Below are 19,056 nucleotides of genomic sequence, written 5' to 3' on the forward strand. Positions count from 1 at the left end.
TTCTATACCTCACACTTAAAAGATCAGTAAATACAGAAGATTTGAATAATCAACAAATCCATGATAACAAGACAATGCAATGGCATTTAATCTGAACTTCAAATGAGTAGTATTGATTAATTTTTCTAACAAATTTCAAAGTTATGTCAATTTATACTCTTGTATCATGTGACAGTCATCAGCCAATCACAAATGCATATATGTATATTCTAAGAATTCTTGCACATGCTCAGTAGGAGCATGTGCACATTGTGTTAATGTAAGTAAATTGGAAAGTTGTTTAAAATTGCATGCTCTATCTGAATTATGGAAGTTTAATTTTGACTTGAGTGTCCCTTTAAGTAAAATAAAGAATGTATGGCCCCCAAATCGCCTGAGGCAGCATTATACCTTCTGTTTTGTGTTTTAGTATATGGACTCATTTATGAATCTGCAAATGCAGCTCCAGGGCCTGAGCATTGCAGGTTTGCATGAGCAATTATTGTTTAAGGGTCTCCTAGGAAGATACTGTGCGTGTAGTAAGGCAGCAGGATCATGATTTTCAATTCAAAGAACATTAAAATACAGTAAAAAAAGATATTAAAAGTCCTTTCCATAGAAACCTTTAGCCACCATTTTGTTGTCAATTCACACCAAATTTAGTTGAACGGTGTCCAGATAGCGATAGAAAAATGGTGATATATATATAGTTGTTGTTGAAGGATAGCATGCATTATTTGTGGAATATATATATATACAGTATCCCACAAAGTGAGTACACCCCTCACATTTTTGTAAATATTTTATTATATCTTTTCATGTGACAACACTGAAGAAATTACACTTTGCTACAATGTAAAGTAGTGAGTGTACAGCCTGTATAACAGTGTAAATGTGCTGTCCCCTCAAAATAACTCAACACACAGCCATAAATGTCTAAACCGTTGGCAACAAAAGTGAGTACACCCCTAAGTGGAAATGTCCAAATTGGGCCCAAAGTGTCAATATTTTGTGTGGCCACCAGCATTTTCCAGCACTGCCTTAACCCTCTTGGGCATGGAGTTCACCAGAGCTTCACAGGTTGCCATTGGAGTCCTCTTCCACTCTTCCATGACAACATCACAGAGCTAGAGGATGTTAGAGACTTCCATTCCCCCACTTTCCGTTTGAGGATGCCCCACAGATGCTCAATAGGGTTAAGGTCTTGAGAAATGCTTGGCCAGTCCATCACTTTTTACCCCCAGTTTCTTTAGCAAGGCAGTGGTCATCTTGGAGGTGTGTTTGGGGTCGTTATCATGTTGGAATACTGCCCTGCGGCCCATTCTCCGAAGGGAGGGGATCATACTCTGCATCAATATGTCACAGTACATGTTGGCATTCATGGTTCCCTCAATGAATTGTAGCTCCCCAGTGATGGCAGCACTCATGCAGGCCCAGACCAAGACACTTCCACCACCATGCTTGACTGTAGGCAAGACACACCTTTCTTTGTACTCCTCACCCGGTTGCCGCCACACACACTTCACACCATCTGATCCAAATAAATGTATCTTGATCTCATCAGACAACCGGACATGGTTCCAGTAATCCATGTCCTTAGTCTGCTTGTCTTCAGCAAACTGTTTGCAGGCTTTCTTGTGCATCATCTTTAGAAGAGGCTTCCTTCTGGGATGACAGCCATGCAGAAAAAAATTGATACAGTGTGCGGCGTATGGTCTGAGCACTGACAGGTTGTCCCCCACCCCTTCAACCTCTGCAGCAATGCTGGCAGCACTCATACGTCTATTTCCCAAAGAGAACTTCTGGATATGAGGCTGAGCACTTGCACTCAACTTCTTTGGTCAACTATGGCAAGGCCTGTTTTGAGTGGAACCTGTCCTGTGAAACCGCTGTATGTTCTTGCCCACCATGTTGCAGCTCAATTTCAGGGTCTTTTTTCTTATAGTCTAGGCCATCTTTATGCAGAGCAACAATTCTTTTTTTCAGATCCTCAGAGAGTTCTTTGCCATGAGGTGCCATGTTGAACTTCCAGTGACCAGTATGGGAGAGTGTGAGAGCGATAACACCAAATTTAAGACACCTGCTCCCCATTCACACCTGAAACCTCGTAACACTAAAGAGTCACAAGACACCGGGCAGGGAAAATGGCTACCTGGGCCCAATTTGAACAATTACAATTAGGGGTGTACTCACTTTTGTTGCCAACAGTTTAGACATTAATGGCTGTGTGTTAAGTTATTTTAAGGGGACACTCACTACTTTACATTGTAGCAAAGTGTCATTTCTTCACTTTTGTGGAATACTGTATATATATATATATATATATATATATATATATATATATATATATATATATATATATATATATATATGTGTGTGTGTGTGTGTGTGTATATAGTGCTATAATTGTTTAGTTAGATTTCATGAAATATTTATTGCCATATTGCATTAACTAAATATTATATTACACTACTACTTTAAGACAACCTCTCCTAGCAACCAATAAGAACAAATAAGAGAGAGATCCATGTAATAATAAGTTAACATCTAACTAATTCTGTTTGCTGACTCACTTTGCACTGGAAGCAGCTCTCACATAATCTACTTCTATACTAAGAACATTCATTTTTTGTGTGCAAAATTCAGTCTGTTTGTGTCTATTCTACAGTAAATACAATCCTTTTTTGTTTGGATGTATAAAACTTTATTTCAAATGGATTCGGTGATAACAGTCTTTTTCCTTGTTTGTGTGGGTTTTACATTGCAAGAAGCAGGTAAGAGAGACTTTAATAATTAGTGCCTCATTCATTTATATGTCAATGAGCAGATACATACTTGTTACTTATGCTATTTATTCTTAGTTGTAACTTTTTTTTTCTGAATGACACCCAACAGCTCAATAATAAAATAACATTCTAATGCAAAAGCATAATGCTCTTATTTGTTGCACGTGTAATTCTTACAACAGTGAACCTTTAAATCATATCTACAAAATGCTCAAACAAATAGCTTGAGTCCTGCTTGGAACACGATGCAGAATCTGAGCAGAACACAGAGGGTGATTTCATGCCATTGCTATTCAGGTGCTGCATTGTGATGTGGCACTAAAATTGAACTTTAGCTATGTGTTTAACAACTTTGAAAGGATTAAATATATAGCCCCACCTCATTCAAAAACATTTGAATTTACGCACCAAAAAGATTGTATAGCAGTTTCGGTGTTATTTTATGCCTGAAATGTTTCTATGCAGTTTATCAAATGATTTCTCTACTAAAAAGTATTTTTCTGTTGAAAACCTTTAGATACTTTTTTCTAAAGGATTGTGATTCTCCCCAATATTAATTAATGAAATGTGTATAATCAATAATTTCATTATTGCTTTTGGTTAATTGTTATTTGAGTGTTTAACATATGAAGTGAGCAAGCACAAGAATGTTCATATTGACTACAAGGTGTGCCACCAGTTAAAAATGTCACTTTTAAACATGTCAAATGCTTAGAATTTAAGCAAAAAATACCCGAAATTAACAACTGTCTCTATGAAATTTGAAAACCCTGTTGAATCACATAGCATACACTTTGTAAGGGACATTTATTTGGGCCCCATTTAATAAGCTGCAAAAGCAGCTTTAGGGCTCCAGTATGTCAGGCTCATCTGAAACGCTAGTTAAGTAGCAGCAGTCTTAAAACCACTGCTGCTTAACCTCTCCGTTACCTAAAGTATGGCGGAGTGAAATCATCCCAATCCAATCAGGATGATTGACAGCCCCTGCTTGTGGCCGATTAGCTGCCAGCAAGCGGGGGTTGGCATTGCTCAAGCAAATGCTTGTGCAATGTTAAAAGCAGGTATGGTACTCCGCCCACTCGCAGTTAGGTCGGGCAGATATGTTTGCGGTAGCAAATCATATTTCCCAACCTTTAATAAAAGGAGCCCATTTTTTAATTGGAATGGCGTTTATATTTAAAAAGGAGGACAGTATTGCAAAATCAGATCTTTGCTAGGAGAATTGCACAAAATCCTAAGCAAAATTGAACACAGTGATAACTTATCCCTTCTAATATTCACTCAGACATAAATGTATCTGTATAGACACTATTTATCACCCACAACCGCATGCATATTTATACACACATAGCAATATTTGCCTGCAGAGGCGAGACAAATCAGCTCCCCTCCTGATAGATGTGCTGATGAGACTTAAAGGGACATGAAATCCAAAATGTTTCTTTCATGATTCAGATAAAGGGTCCCATTTATTAAGCTTTGGATGGAGCTTGAGGGCCCATGTTTCTGGCAAGTCTTTCACTGCTCCATAACCTGTCCACCTGCTCTGAGCAGACGGACAAATATCACCAAAAATCAACTCGATTGAGTACGATCGGGTTGATTGACACCTTCCTGCTGGCCGCAAATCTTCAGGGGGCGGCGTTGCACCAGCAGCTCACAAGAACTGCTGGTGCAATGCTGAATATGGAGAGCGTATTGCTCTTCACATTCAGTGAGGTCTGGCGGACCTGATCCGCACTGTCGGATCAGGTCTGCCAGACCTTTGATAAATATCCCCCAAAGCTTCTTCCTTACTTCTGTTTTGAAATGTTCATGATTTTCCTGGACACATTCATATGTTAATGATAAAAGACATATATCATGCAGCCACCAATCAGCAGCTAGCTACCAGTTGTTCCCTGCTGCTCTTGAGCCTACCTAGGCATGCTTTTCAATAAAGGATACCAATAGACTGAAACAAATTAGTTAATATGAATAAATTGGGAAAAGTAATGCTTCTAATATTGTTTATTTGTTGTGACATTGAAATTTCAGAGTTCATCTGTGTTTGTGCTATGACTATGGAAACCATTTGGGGGGTCCATGATTAGGGGAGGAGTTTTAGCCATACATTTTCTTTGCTTATTATCTGGCAGTCGGATAAAGTGGCTGTGAAATTTAATATATATATATATATATATATATATATATCAGCAATTAATAACTGAATTGCGTTGCTTTTTAGTTAAAAAGTCTGTTTTGTAATACAAAAGCACTAAGCAGTGGCTGATACTTAATAGAGATCATTGCAATATTGTCAGTGTTTCACCTGACTTTGCTTGTTGTTTGCAGCTTTTTGTTATGGCTGCAATTTCTCTCACCTGTGTTCTCTCCTTGCCTGAAGCAGAATTTGTAACGCTGCTCACTACACCCAGGCTTCACAAATATGACAATGGTAATTGACTGCGCCAGGATAAATGAACCAAGCTCACTATAAAGGGACCTCCTGACAACAGGACCCAGCTATGTATTGGGATGTCTCTATCCCACTACACTCAGGCTCCTCTTATGTCCAAACTGGAGAAATTCATCAGTGAGAGACAGGTATCAGTCCCAGAATGATGATGTCATCACTTACAATTTAACCCCTTAATGACCGAGCATGTGCAGGGTACGTCCTCAAAAAAAAGGCAGTTAACGCCTGAGGACGTACCCTGCAAGTCCTCGGTGTGGAAAGCAGCTGGAAGCAATCCTGCTCGCTTCCAGCTGCTTTCCGGTTATTGCAGTGATGCCTCAATATGGAGGCATCCTGCAATAACCATGTATGGCCATCCGATGCAGAGAGAGCCACTCTGTGGCCCTCTCTGCACCGGACATCGATGGCCGGTATCGTTGGTGTGTGGGAGCCGACGTGGGAGGTGGGTGGCGGCCATCGATGGGCCCAGTGATGTCGAGGGGGGGCGGGATCGTGGGCGGGGATGACCGGGGGGCACGCACGGACGCGCGCGCGTGCACGATAGGGAGGGGGCGGGTGCGTGCATGGGAGGGAGCGGGTGGGAACCGCTACACTACAGAAAATATGCACCATAGGATTTGCTAATCAGGGTTCTAAAACCTAATAATAATAAAAATAAAAAGCAAAATCAGGGGGTGTTGGGTTGGTATGTGGGAGGGAAGCTACACTACAGAAAAAAAACTGGGGAAAAATAAAAAAAAATACATTTTTTTCTTCAAATTGGGTACTGGCAGATAGCTGCCAGTACCCAAGATGGCCACCAAAAAGGCAAAGGGGGATGGTTAGAGAGATGTTTGAGGGGGGATCAGGGAGGTTGGGGGCTAAGGGGGATCCTAAACAGCAGCATATGTAAATAGGCTATACAATTTTTTTTTAAAAAAACAACAAAGATTCCCTTTATTTTTGTACTGGCAGACATTCTGCCAGTACTTAAGATGGCGGGGACAATTGTGGGGTGGGGGAGGGAAGGGAGCTGTTTGGGAGGGATAAGGGGGTGTGATGTGTCAGGTGGGAGGCTGATCTCTACACTAAAGCTAAAATTAACCCTGCAAGCTCCCTACAAGCTACCTAATTAACCCCTTCACTGCTAGACATAATACACGTGTGATGCGCAGCGGCATTTAGCGGCCTTCTAATTACCAAAAAGCAATGCCAAAGTCATATATGTCTGCTATTTCTGAACAAAGGGGATCCCAGAGAAGCATTTACAACCATTTGTGACATAATTGCTCAAGCTGCTTGTAAATGATTTCAGTGAGAAACCTAAAATTGTGAAAAATTTAACGTTTTTTTTAATTTGATCGCATCTGGCGGTGAAATGGTGGCATGAAATATACCAAAATTGGCCTAGATCAATACTTTGGGTTGTCTACTACACTACACTAAAGCTAAAATTAACCCTAGAAGCTCCCTACATGCTCCCTAATTAACCCCTTCACTGCTGGGCATAATACACGTGTGGTGCGCAGTGGCATTTAGCGTCCTTCTAATTACCAAAAAGCAACAACAAAAGCCATACATGTCTGCTATTTCTGAACAAAGGGGATCCCAGAGAATAATTTACAACCATTTATGCCATAATTGCACAATTTGTTTGTAAATAATTTCATTGAGAAACCTAAAGTTTGTGAAAAAAATTGTGAAAAAGTGAACGATTTTCTTTATTTGATTGCATTTGGCGGTGAAATGGTGGCATGAAATATACCAAAATTGGCCTAGATCAATACTTTGGGGTGTCTTCTAAAAAAATATATATACATGTCAGGGGATATTCAGGGATTCCTGAAAGATATTAGTGTTCAAATGTAACTAGCGCTAATTTTGAAAAAAAGGGGTTTGGAAATAGCAAAGTGCTACTTGTATTTATGGCCCTATAACTTGAAAAAAAAGCAAAGAACCTGTAAACATTGGGTACTTCTAAACTCAGGACAAAATTTATAAACTATTTAGCATGGGTGTTTTTTGGTGGTTGTAGATGTGTAACAGATTTTGGGGGTCAAAGTTAGAAAAAGTGTGTTTTTTTCCATTTTTTCCTCATATTATATAAGTTTTTTTTATAGTAAATTATAAGATATGATGAAAATAATGGTATCTTTAGAAAGTCCACTTAATGGCGAGAAAAACGGTATATAATATGTGTGGGTACAGTAAATGAGTAAGAGGAAAATTACAGCTAAACACAAACACCGTAGAAATGTAAAAATAGCCTTGGTCCCAAACGGACAGAAAATGGAAAAGTGCTGCGGTCATTAAGGGGTTAAGCGCCTCAGTTCAGTCTGCCTTTGTCCTTGTGTTGTCTCTGACTTCTCTGTGAGTTCCTGTGTTCCTGGCTCCGTGTATTACCTGGCTTGTTTGACGTCCCTTCTGGTTCCTGATTCATGGCTTTTTCCTGACTTTGCTGATCTTCTTATTCCTTATCCCGGTTTGTCTCACTACTCGCTTTGGTTCCTGACCCCTGCTTGTCTTACTACCCACTCTGGCTTTGACTCCTGGCTTGTTATATGACTTTTGGGCTTATAATAATTTTTTGTTATTTTTTAATAAAGGTGTGATTAATTTAGTATTTCATGTCTCTGTCTGGTTCCTGGTACCCTGGTATTGCACAAGGGCCATGAATCCTGTCAATGCTAATAATCTACCTTTGCGCACCATCATTTCCAGGATGGAGGAACAGGATCACTGCATGGATCAATTTGCTCTAGCCCAACAAACCATTCTGACTCCCACAGCACGCTTGGTTCGGAGTGCCCCACACAACATAACACACTAAAATATACCATAACACTAATTCTACAGCATAGCTTATCATAGTGAATAATCAGTTTACACCCTTCTCAGCACCTTTAGGGTGCTACATCTCCTAACATAATATGAAACTACCACATCTATTACTTTATAAGCAAGCATTACTCCCCAATAATGCCCCTGTTCAGCACATAGAGATATTAACCTACAGATCACCTTTGATACTTTACCCATAGGCCTGGATTCTCTACTTTTCCCAATGCTATAGCAGTTTCTCTCCTTGTGTATGATTCACCTCCATAACCTCCCCATCTCTCAAGGTACTGCCTATTTATCTATTTATATCTAGGAATTATCTGTTTCTGGTACGCTGTTTACAACATAATAATTTGAGACACGAATACAGTTTTAGGGGCATATTTATCAAGCTCCATATGGAGCTTGATGCCCCTTGTTATAAAGCAGCAGTCTAAAAACTGCTGCTCCATAACTTGTCCGCCTGCTCTGAGGCGGCAAATACAATCGGGTTGATTGACACCCCCTGCTAGCGACCGATTGGCAGCAAATCTACAGGGGCGGCATTGCGTATTGTGTTAAGTTGATTAAAATTGTGTGTTCTATCTGAATCGTGACAGCGTATGCTGTCTGCATTTATCGATGTGCAGCAAACATGATACGCTACTTCGTATCATGTCTGCTCGCACATTGTTAAATATGCCCCCTGGCCTTTGATTAATTTTTAATTTTTTCATGTTTACATAAATATATATGCTGTAATACCTTTATAATTTCCCTAAATCAATCCTTATTTGCTGTTACAGAGGATTCAAGAGTGGTCCGGTTTGCTTATAAAAGGGACAAAAATGAGGACAATCATTTTGTATGCACACCTATTAAGGTTAAACGACATAAGCTATTTTGTGAGGAATGCATATTCTGTTTTCCAGAAGATTATTAATGATGTCCTATGAGATATGTTTCAATGCTCCTGCTGTTTTCCAGGAGTTTATTTATGATGTCCTATGAGATATGTTGCAATGCTCCTGCTGTTTTCCAGGAGTTCATTAATGATGTCCTACGAGATATGTGGCAACAGTGTGTAGTGGTGTACTTAGATAGCATCCTTAAATACTTACCCGCACTTGAGGCTCACTGTTCTGATGTCACACGGGTAGTTCAGAAACTACATGAGAATGGCCTGTTTTGCAAACTCAAGTCACTTTCCTAGGTTATGTAATTTCTGCAGCAGGGTTCTCCAAGGATCCTGGCAAGTTATCTGTAGTTCTTCATTGGCCTCACCCAGTTGGTCATTAGGCCATTCAACATTTTTTAGGCTTTGCCAATTACTATAGGAAGTTTATTAAACACTTTTCTTCCTTGGTCAAACCTATCATGGACATGACCATTGGTCTCCTTCTGCAATTAAGACCTTTGAGAGTCTAAAACTGCCTTTGCTGCCACCCCGGTTCTGGCTCATCCTTACCCTGCTATGCCTTTCATTCTAGAGGTCGATGCATCTGAGACAGGAGTAAGCTCCCTCATGTCTTAACATCCTACGCCTGAGGGTCACAGCATCTGTGTGGTTTCTTCTCTAAGAAATTGACCCCAGTGGAATGCAACTACGAAATTGTTTAAAAGGGAATTACTGGCCATAATTTTGTCATGAAAGGAATGGAGGCACCTTCTCGAAGGTACTAGCATACCGGTGCTTATCCTCATTGACCACAAGAATTTGACTTGCCTTTCACAAACTAAATGTATGATGCCTAGAAAGGCCAGATGGGTGCTTTTTTGTCTCGATTCAATTACATGGTTTCCTACCTGCCTGGTAGTAAGAATGTTAGGTCTGATGCCCTCTCTTGTCAATTTTAGCCTCTGTCCAAAGAGGTGTCTGTTCCCACTCCTGTTATACCTCCTGACCATATTTTGGCCACCGTATGTACCAATTTGACTTCTCCCTTGGGGGAGGAGATCCTGGCCGCACAAATCAATGCCCCTCCAGAGAAACCTAGTGGCAAGTGCTTTGTACCTGTGAACCTTTGCACCAAACTATTGCAAACTTACCACTAGCCTAAAGTCGCAGGTTACCCAGGTAAGAACCAAATTATTTGGTTTGTCTATCAACAATAATGGTGGCCAGGTCTTCATTCTGAGGTTTCTGCGTATGTTGCATCCTGCTCAGTCTGTGCACAGAATAAGACTCTTCGATGTCTTCCTGTGGGCCTTCTCCAACCTATTGCTAATGGTGAGCATCCTTGGACACATCTATCCATGGACTTCATTGTCAACTTTCCTTTTTCCAGTGTCAATGCTGTTATCTTGATGGTTGTAGACCGTTTTTCCAAAATGCCACATTCCCTTGAAGAAGCTGCCTACTGCTCAGAAGCTTGCTTCAATGTTTGCCCGGGAGGTCTTCCATTTACATGGGTTACCCAAGGAGATAGTCTCAGACTGGGGAAGCTAGTTTGTCTTTAGATTTTGGCTTTCTTTTGTGCCTAAATGGGGATCCAGCTTTCCTTCCCCTTGGCCTATCACCTTCAATCTAATGAGGCTTCTGATTCGTTAAACCAAGCTGAGGAACAGTTCCTCCATTACTATGTCTCAGATCACCACAATAACTGGTCTGACCTGTTAACTTTGACGGAGTTCGCTCGAAATAGTGCTATATATCCCACATGTCCCCTTTTATGGAGAACTATGGGTTTAAGCCAGCCATGTTGCCGAATACATTTTTGCCACAGGGTATTCCCGCTTTGGAGGAGCAACTGCAGGAACTCTGTTACACTTGGGTGCAAGTTCAGGATTGCCTTATTCAGTCGATGCAGGGCCAAAAGTTCCAGGCAGACCATAGGCGTCTAACTGCACCTACCTACCAGGTACAAGAAAGGGTTTGGCTGTGCTCCTGCAAGTTGAACCTTCGTGTGCCTTACAATAAACTGGCTTCTCATTATGTTGGGCCTTTTCGAGTACTCTGACGGGTCAATCTGGTTGCCTACGCTCTTGACCTTCCTCTTACCATGCGTATCTCCAATGTGTTTCACATCTCCATTTGAAACCCATTAATTTGCAATTAGCTTACCACTGTGTTGCCTCGTCCCATCCTATTTCTATTGACAACCATGAAGAATATGAGGTCAGCAGCATTATTGACTCTCGTATGTCCAGAGGTCGAATACAGTATTAGGATCACTGGAAGAGTTACAGTCCAGAGGAGCATTCTTGGGTTCTCTCCGCTGGCATTCATGCTCCTTCCATCCTCCTTGCCTTCCATGCCCTTTACCCTGATAAGCCTTTTATCCTCCTGCAAGGGAGGGGTTGTTGAGGGGAGGGTAGTATCAGTGTTTCACCTGACTTCGCTTGTTTTTTGCAGCTTTTTGTTATGGCTGCCATTTCTCTCACCTGTGTTTTCTCCTTGCCTGAAGCAGAGTGTGTAACACTGCTCACTACACCCAGGCTCCCTCTTATGGCCAAACTGGAGAAAACCATCAGGGAGAGACAGGTTGCAGTCCCAGAATGATGATGTCATCACTTACTATTTAAATGCCTCAGTTCAGTCTGCCTTTGCCCTTGCGATGTCTCTGACTTCTCTGTGAGTTCCTGTGTTCCTGACCCCTGTATTGTCTTGCTTGTTTGACATCCCTTCTGGTTCCTGATCCCTGGCTTGTTCCTGACTTCACTGATCTTCGTGTTCCTGATCCCAAGTTGTCTGACTACCTGCTTTGGTTCCTGACCCAGCTTGCCTGACTACCCGCTCTGGCTTTGACTCCTGGCTTGCTATTTGGCTTTTGGGCTTGTTATAATTTTCTGCTATTTTTTATAAAGGTGTGATTAATTTAGCATTTCACATCTCTGTCTGGTTCCTGGTACCCTACCAAATATATTGTATTCCTCATTGTAAATGGATTTGACCTCTTATTTCTATTTTTACACTACATTTATGCAGTGTCCATTACTTCCTGTCACAGCACATCAAGCAGGAGAAGTCCTGTTAGAATAGATAAAAAGGAGTCATATTTGCCCTTGGAGTCATCCTTTAAAGGGATATGAAAACCAATTTTTTCAAATAGAGCATGCAATTTTAATTAACTTTCTAATTTACTCCTATTATCAAATTGCCTTTGTTCTCTTAGTGTCTTTATTTGAAAAGCACAAATGTAAGCTTACGAGCCAGCCCAATTTTGGTTAAGCACCTGGGTAGTGATTGCTCATTAGTGACTACAATGTAGCACAATAAGAATAAAAAAGAGTTCCACGCACCTGCTCCACAACTATACAAAAATAAATATCTTCCAACTCCTCCCATTAAATATCATATGCATCCAATCAAAAAAGTGACAAGTCCGGTAAGCCCCACCCATCCAGTGGACGAACACCGGAATATGGCCATTTAGCTAAGTCTCCATCAACTGTGTAGGGACATTAAACCCTTAAACACAACAAGAGGGGAGGAAACCTGGAATCACTTAGATAACAGAGCCGATGGCAACACACACATTGGCCCCACCCAAACACCCCATGACTCCAAACACCCTGGGACTCCAATAAAGATGCTAAGGATAAACTATACCCATATTAAAACTGGTACACCATCATCTACGCATTGGCTTTGCCCCCTAATAAGCAAGAGACCAATCCTAGTTAGAGGATACACTCCACTTGACTATTTTCCATAAATACAAATTACCCCATGCAGATTAGGTCTCACCACATGCACAGAACTGTAATATTTGACATTTAATTCATTCTGGTCAATATTTAGTTTTCCAATAATATTGTGTGTATATCTCAATTTGGTTAATTTTAAATACATTTAAATATTTATATAGCTTGTTTTGTACTTTATTCATATTCACCTAGATTACGAGTTTTGCGCTAAACAGGGTGCAAAACTAATGCCAAAAAGTTGCATTATTTCAGTCTCTATAGCACTGCCATTAGGAGTTACTGAAAAGCCTCCATGTGCGTGCGATATGGTGGCATTAAGCTCCATAACACACAAAATCCAAGGGTTGCTTTGACGTGCACGCTTTCCCCCATAGACATCAATGGGGAGAGAGTGTTAGAAAAAAAACTGAAGTGTGGAATGAAAAATCTCTGTAACGCAGCCCCATTGATGTCTATTGTGAAAAAAGGTTACTTTTAAACCTAACATCCTAACATAAACACCCCTAATTCACCCCCCCCGACATCGCTGACACCTTAATAAAGTTATTAACCCCTAATATGCCGCTCCTGACATCACTGACACTAATAAAAGCTATTAACCCCTAATCCGCCGCTCCCCGCCATCGCCGCAACTATAATAAAGCTATTAACCCATAATCCGCCACTCCCCAACATCGCCGACACTATAATAAAGCTATTAACCCCTAAACCTCCAGCCTCCCACATCTCTGCAACTAAATAAACCTATTAACCCCTAAACCGCCGGGCCCCCACATCGCAAAACACTAAATTAAACTATTAAACTGTTTTTTATTGTTCGTAATTTTGTGTTTAATATTTTTTGTAATTTTTGATTTTTTAATTTTTCTCGTAGTGTTAGGTTTTTTTAAATTTGTAATTTAGATTTTTTAATTGGTAGTATTTTTTTATTTTATTAGAATAGTAAGGTTAGGTTAATTTATAGTTTAATGGTAGGTTTATTTTTATTTCACAGGTAAGCTTTTATGTATTTAAATATAGTTATATCGTAATTTTAATTTAAAGTTAGGGGGGTGTTAGGTTTAGGGGTTAATAGTTTAATTCTTTAGAGCTGCCACGCTAAGCCTCCTATTAGCGTGTGAAGAAGACAATGGAATTAACTATGAAGAAAACAATGGTAATAGCACTGTTCTTTAGTGCGCTAAAGTACTGCGATTATTTAAAGGAAATGAATGAATACTAAGGAACTTATTATTCATTTGTTTTCCTTCATTTTCATGCTGCCTTCGTTCAGATAATGATTTTGTGGAAACAAGGCGAAGATTCGTGTTTTGTGAATGAATGTGCATCCATAACAAAATGATTGCACATGTTCTAAGGCTATTGTCGTATTGTAGAATGTACCTGTGCAAAATGCATTTACACATTACCTCTATCAGCTGTAAAATGATAACTCTTACAACAAGCAGTACTATCCAAAGAACTATGACCTGCAATACAAAGTAAAAATAAAGCAATATCAAAGTGATATGAACCTTTATGATGCAAGCTGAACAAGTAAATATGTGCAAGGTCCTATGAAAATAGATTAACATGGGATAATGATGTAAAACATTTACTTCAGAAGTAGACAAACAGTATTGCAGTAACTTGATTGTTATTTAAAGATGTGTTAAAGGGATATGAAACCCAAATGTTATATTTCATGATTCAGATAGAGCATGCAATTTTAAGCAATTTTCTAATTTGCTCCTATTATGCATCTTATGTAAATGTCCTTGGAATCCCTTCCTACCACATCATTGCCTCTGAGAAAAAAAGCCACATAGAACTGGGTAGCAGATGTATTACAAGTTGAAAGTAAAACATTTTGAATGAGCGTTAACCAGACGCATGCAAAAATCTGAACATCTAATATTGCAACCACATTAATGTTTTCCCCCATACACTTCAAAGGAGCGTAAAAAGTGGACCCTTATGCGCAAACCTGATCACGTTTACTCAAGTGCGCTAACCCGACATGAAATATTAATGTTTCACATTACAATGTTCTTCACAAAGCTGAATATGTATTATTTATTCATAAATATCTGCAGTATATACTGTATATATATATGATGTCTTATATATATATATATATATATAATGTATATATATATATATATATATATATATATAATTATATATAGGTATACCTATTTAAAAATACTTAGAACAAATTCCCCTATGTGAAGTATACTTGAATGTGAAATATTTATAGTAAATACACACTATAACACTTTATCAAATATGAATTAACATTGCATAAATATGATATTACATATTTTTAGCTACTTGACTGCAAAGGGCTCCAATGCACTTATATATACAGTCATGGCCAAAAATATTGGCACCACTTCACCCAGAAAATTGTTGCAATTTCAAATGTTTAGGCATTCTCATGTTTGTTTCTTTTGGATGTATTGGTATGACACAAAAAAGTAGAAAGAAAAAAGCCAAATCTGACACATTTCACGCAAAACTCAAAAAATGGACTGGACAAAATTATTGGCACCCTCAATTTAATATTTGGTATCACACCCCTTGGAAAAAATACCTGAAATCAATCACTTCCTTTAACCATCAATGAGTTTCTTACACCTGTCTACTGGAATTTTGGACCACTCTTCATTCGCCAACTGCTCCAGGTCTCTCAGATGGGAAGGGTTCCTTTTCCCAACTGCTGTTTTGAGATCTTTCTACAAGTGCTCTATGACATTGAGATCTGGACTTATTGCTGGCAAGCTCATTACTGTCCAGCACTTAAACCATTTATGGGTGCTTTTTGGTGTGTGCTTTGGGTCATTGTTCTGCTGTTAAACCCATAACCTCTTAAGGGGACCCAACTGTCTGGTATTGGGCCCTACATTGCACAACAGTATTCTTTGGTAGTCTTCAGATTTCATAATGCCATGCACACAGTACAGACATTCAGTGCCTGAAGCAGCAAAGCAACCCCAAAACATCAGTGAACCTCCACCATGTTTGACTGTAGGGACTGTATTATTTTCTTTAAAAGCCTCATTTCTTTTTCTGAAAACAGTTGAATTATGAGCTTTACCAAAAAGCTGTAATCTTGTTTCATCTGTCCAAATACATTCTCCCAAAAGGATTTTGGCTTCCTCAGGTAAGTTTTGGCAAACTCCAATCTGGCTTTTTTATGTTTCTGTGTCAGCAGTGGGGTCCTCCTGGGTCTCCTACCATAGCCTCCCCTTTCATTCAGATGGCGAGGTATAGTGTATCCTATGCCTGAAGGTCAGCTTGAATCTGTCTGGAAGTTGATTGAGGTTCTTTATCCACCATTCGAACAATCCTTTGTTGCAATCTTTGATCAATTTTTCTTTTTCGTCCACATCCAGGGAGATTAGCTACAGTGCTATGGGCTGTAAACTTCTTGACAATATTGCGCACAGTGGACACAGGAACATTAAGATCTCTGGCGATGGACTTGTAGCCTTGAGATTGTCCATGCTTTTCTACAATTTTTGTTCTCAAATCCTCAGACAATTCTTTGCTGCTCTTTCTCTTCTCCATGCTCAGTATGGCACACAGACACACAACTGAAAGGTTGAGTACATTTTTCACCATTTTAACTGGTTGCCGGTGTGATTTCTATATTGTCAGCACCTGTTAATTGATACAGGTGAGTTTAATTACAAATTACAGGAGCATCACAAACTTGGAATGCAATTATTTCTTATAATTTTGAGAAGGTGCCAATAATTTTGTCCAGTTCATTTTTGGAGTTTTGCATGGAATGTGTCAGATTTGGCTTTTTTTTTCTCCACTTTTTTTGTGTCATACCCATACAAACAAAAGAAATAAACACAAGAATGGCTAAACATTTGTAATTGCAACAATTTTCTGGGCGAAGTGGTGCATTATCAGACAGAAATGCAGGGGTGCCAATATTTTCGGCCATGACTGTATGTTTTTATGTGTGTACATGTGTATTTATGTGTTTACATGTGTATATATGTTTGTAAATAATTATATACACATACAAATACACACATATAAATAGATAGATAGATAGATAGATAGATATACATATATACAAACATTTATTTAGACATGTATATTTATGTAGCTCTATATGTGTATATATGTCTGTAAATAATGATATACACATACAAATACACACATATAAATAAATAGATAGATAGATAGATAGATATACATATATACAAACATTTATTTAGACATGTATATTTATGTAGCTCTATATGTGTATATATGTCTGTAAATAATGATATACACATACAAATACACACATATAAATAAATAGATAGATAGATAGATAGATAGATAGATAGATATACATATATACAAACATTTATTTAGACATGTATATTTATGTAGCTCTATGTTAAAACCCTTTGCATGCTTGAGACTTCATATGTTTAAGGCCAAATAACTTTTATGTGCAATATTTTTTTAATAATTGTTATTAAACAGTGTTATTATGAGTGTAACTGTACTTTTGAATGTATTTTGATGTGTTTTCTGCAACTTCTTTCACTGACGTATATCCTGGTGCGCACTAAATTCAATTGTAAAAGCGTTCACTTTTAACTTGTTATACACACGATACTTCAAATCCTCGAAGAGCTGTGAAAAACCCCTTATCGTTCTCGCACAACAGTTAGCCCGCCATTTGTAATCTAGTCCTAAATTGTTACTAAGAGAATCCAAATTTGGAAAATATGTTCATACAGGACTTTGGAGGTTGTAATAAAAAACAGAGAGTCCCCTTTGTTCCAGATTAGAAATAAAATACATTTTACAGACAAAGAGAAAGAGACTTGCCCACTTTAGAAAAAAAGATACATTTCAAATTTTTATTTATGTGTGCCTAAATATCTCTTCCCTATAAAAAAAAAAAAAACATTGTTCTGACTTTTATTACCTTTTGCATTTTTGGGGGCCATTCTCTTTCAAATGAGGGGTCTTCTTCTAAGATTACTCTTGTGCCTTTAATGAGTGCTGTAGATGCAGGGGAACTGGATGAAGGGGAGTTATTCAAACCCCTCTATCTTAGCTCACTTGCAGCTACATTGGCACCGGCCTTTGTGACCTCACCACATATTTCTTTGAAGTGGCTGCTGCTTCCCCTGCCTTTTCTCTATCAACATTTTTCTGTGTGTTCTCACAGGAATGCATATTGTTATCCATCTAAGCCAACTAATTGTATGTTTTATTAGTAAAAAATATAACAGCTACAAGTTTTGGAAAATTATCAATTGCCTACACCACTGTTGAGTTGCTACATAGGCACTAGGCCAGTTGTACCCACTAAAAACAACAGTGAGCTGTGTGTAATTTAAACTATTTTCTGTAATGCACGTGCATCCTGATTGGCTGTTTAAAGTCACTGTTTAATGGAATATGGCTACTGAGGAAATTTTGAGGTAAAATAACTTCCTATGTTCACATAGAGATGTTTAGGTGATATATTCGTGTCAGCTTTTTTACAGATATGCTGCATTGCTTTTAAGTGCTTCAATGATTGGGTATCATGTCCTTTAACTTATCGTCGCATTCCACTTTATTTTTATACAAATTTCCTTCTTGTACTTTGCTCAAGCTCTTCAAAATGCTTTAATAAAAACACTCCCCTGCAGCTCCACAGGATGCAGCAAATTTGTATCCTTACTTCTGATTGGCTAATTCGATATATAACTAACTGGAGAGGCACAACAGAACTTTGCCTTTTTTATTCAAACCACTTTAAAGGGTAGATTTACCATTGTGCAGGCGGAAATAATCCGCTATAGCGGATCATGTCCTCCGCACATCGATAAATGCCAACAGCATACGCTGTTGGCATTTATCATTGCACAAGCAATTCTAGCGAAATGCTTGTGTAATACAGCCTCCTGCACATTCTCGGTCAATCGGCTGCTAGCAGGGGGTGTCAATCAAACCCAATGGTATCCGTTCGGGCGGATTTGCTGTCCCGCCGCCTCAGAGATGGGGGACGAGTTAAGGAGCAGCGGTTTTAAGACCGCTGTCTCTTAACTCCTGTTTCCGGCGAGCCTAAAGGCTCGCGCGGAAACAGCTGCATATAGCAGCACTCAGGCCTTGATAAATCGTCCCCCATGTGGTTAAAACCTAATAGAAGAAAATTAAAAAGGATTATTTTAAAATTAAATTCTTTCAATAAATAGTAGTGCATATAGTTTTAACCTGGAATACTTCTTTAAGTGGTAGTCAATGTTTTAATTAAGTGCTCTTAGTACAGGTAAAGAGGGATGGACGGGATGCATTGAGTTTAATGCATAAGTTCCTATCCATATACTACAACTCAATGCCACAAGTTAAAGGGACACTGAACCCAAATTTTTTCTTTTGTGATTCAGATAG

General features: G+C 39.0%; 1 protein-coding gene across 2 annotated transcripts in view; it reads left to right on the forward strand.

Moving 5' to 3' along the window:
- Positions 1-19,056, forward strand: part of LOC128648600 (pyrethroid hydrolase Ces2e-like) — a 193,599-nt gene that overhangs the window by 49,832 nt on the left and 124,711 nt on the right. Inside the window, exon 1 of one of the 2 annotated variants that reach the window (XM_053701366.1) lies at positions 2,565-2,753. The exons of the other annotated variant lie outside the window; for it this stretch is intronic. Within the exon in view, the coding sequence (XP_053557341.1) occupies positions 2,672-2,753 (82 nt within the window). The 5' untranslated portion in view covers positions 2,565-2,671. Of the gene's footprint in view, positions 1-2,564; positions 2,754-19,056 lie in introns of those variants that run through there. 2 annotated transcript variants of the gene reach the window in all.

The sequence above is a fragment of the Bombina bombina genome, chromosome 1 (assembly GCF_027579735.1).
Source record: "Bombina bombina isolate aBomBom1 chromosome 1, aBomBom1.pri, whole genome shotgun sequence".
Lineage (NCBI taxonomy): Eukaryota > Metazoa > Chordata > Amphibia > Anura > Bombinatoridae > Bombina > Bombina bombina.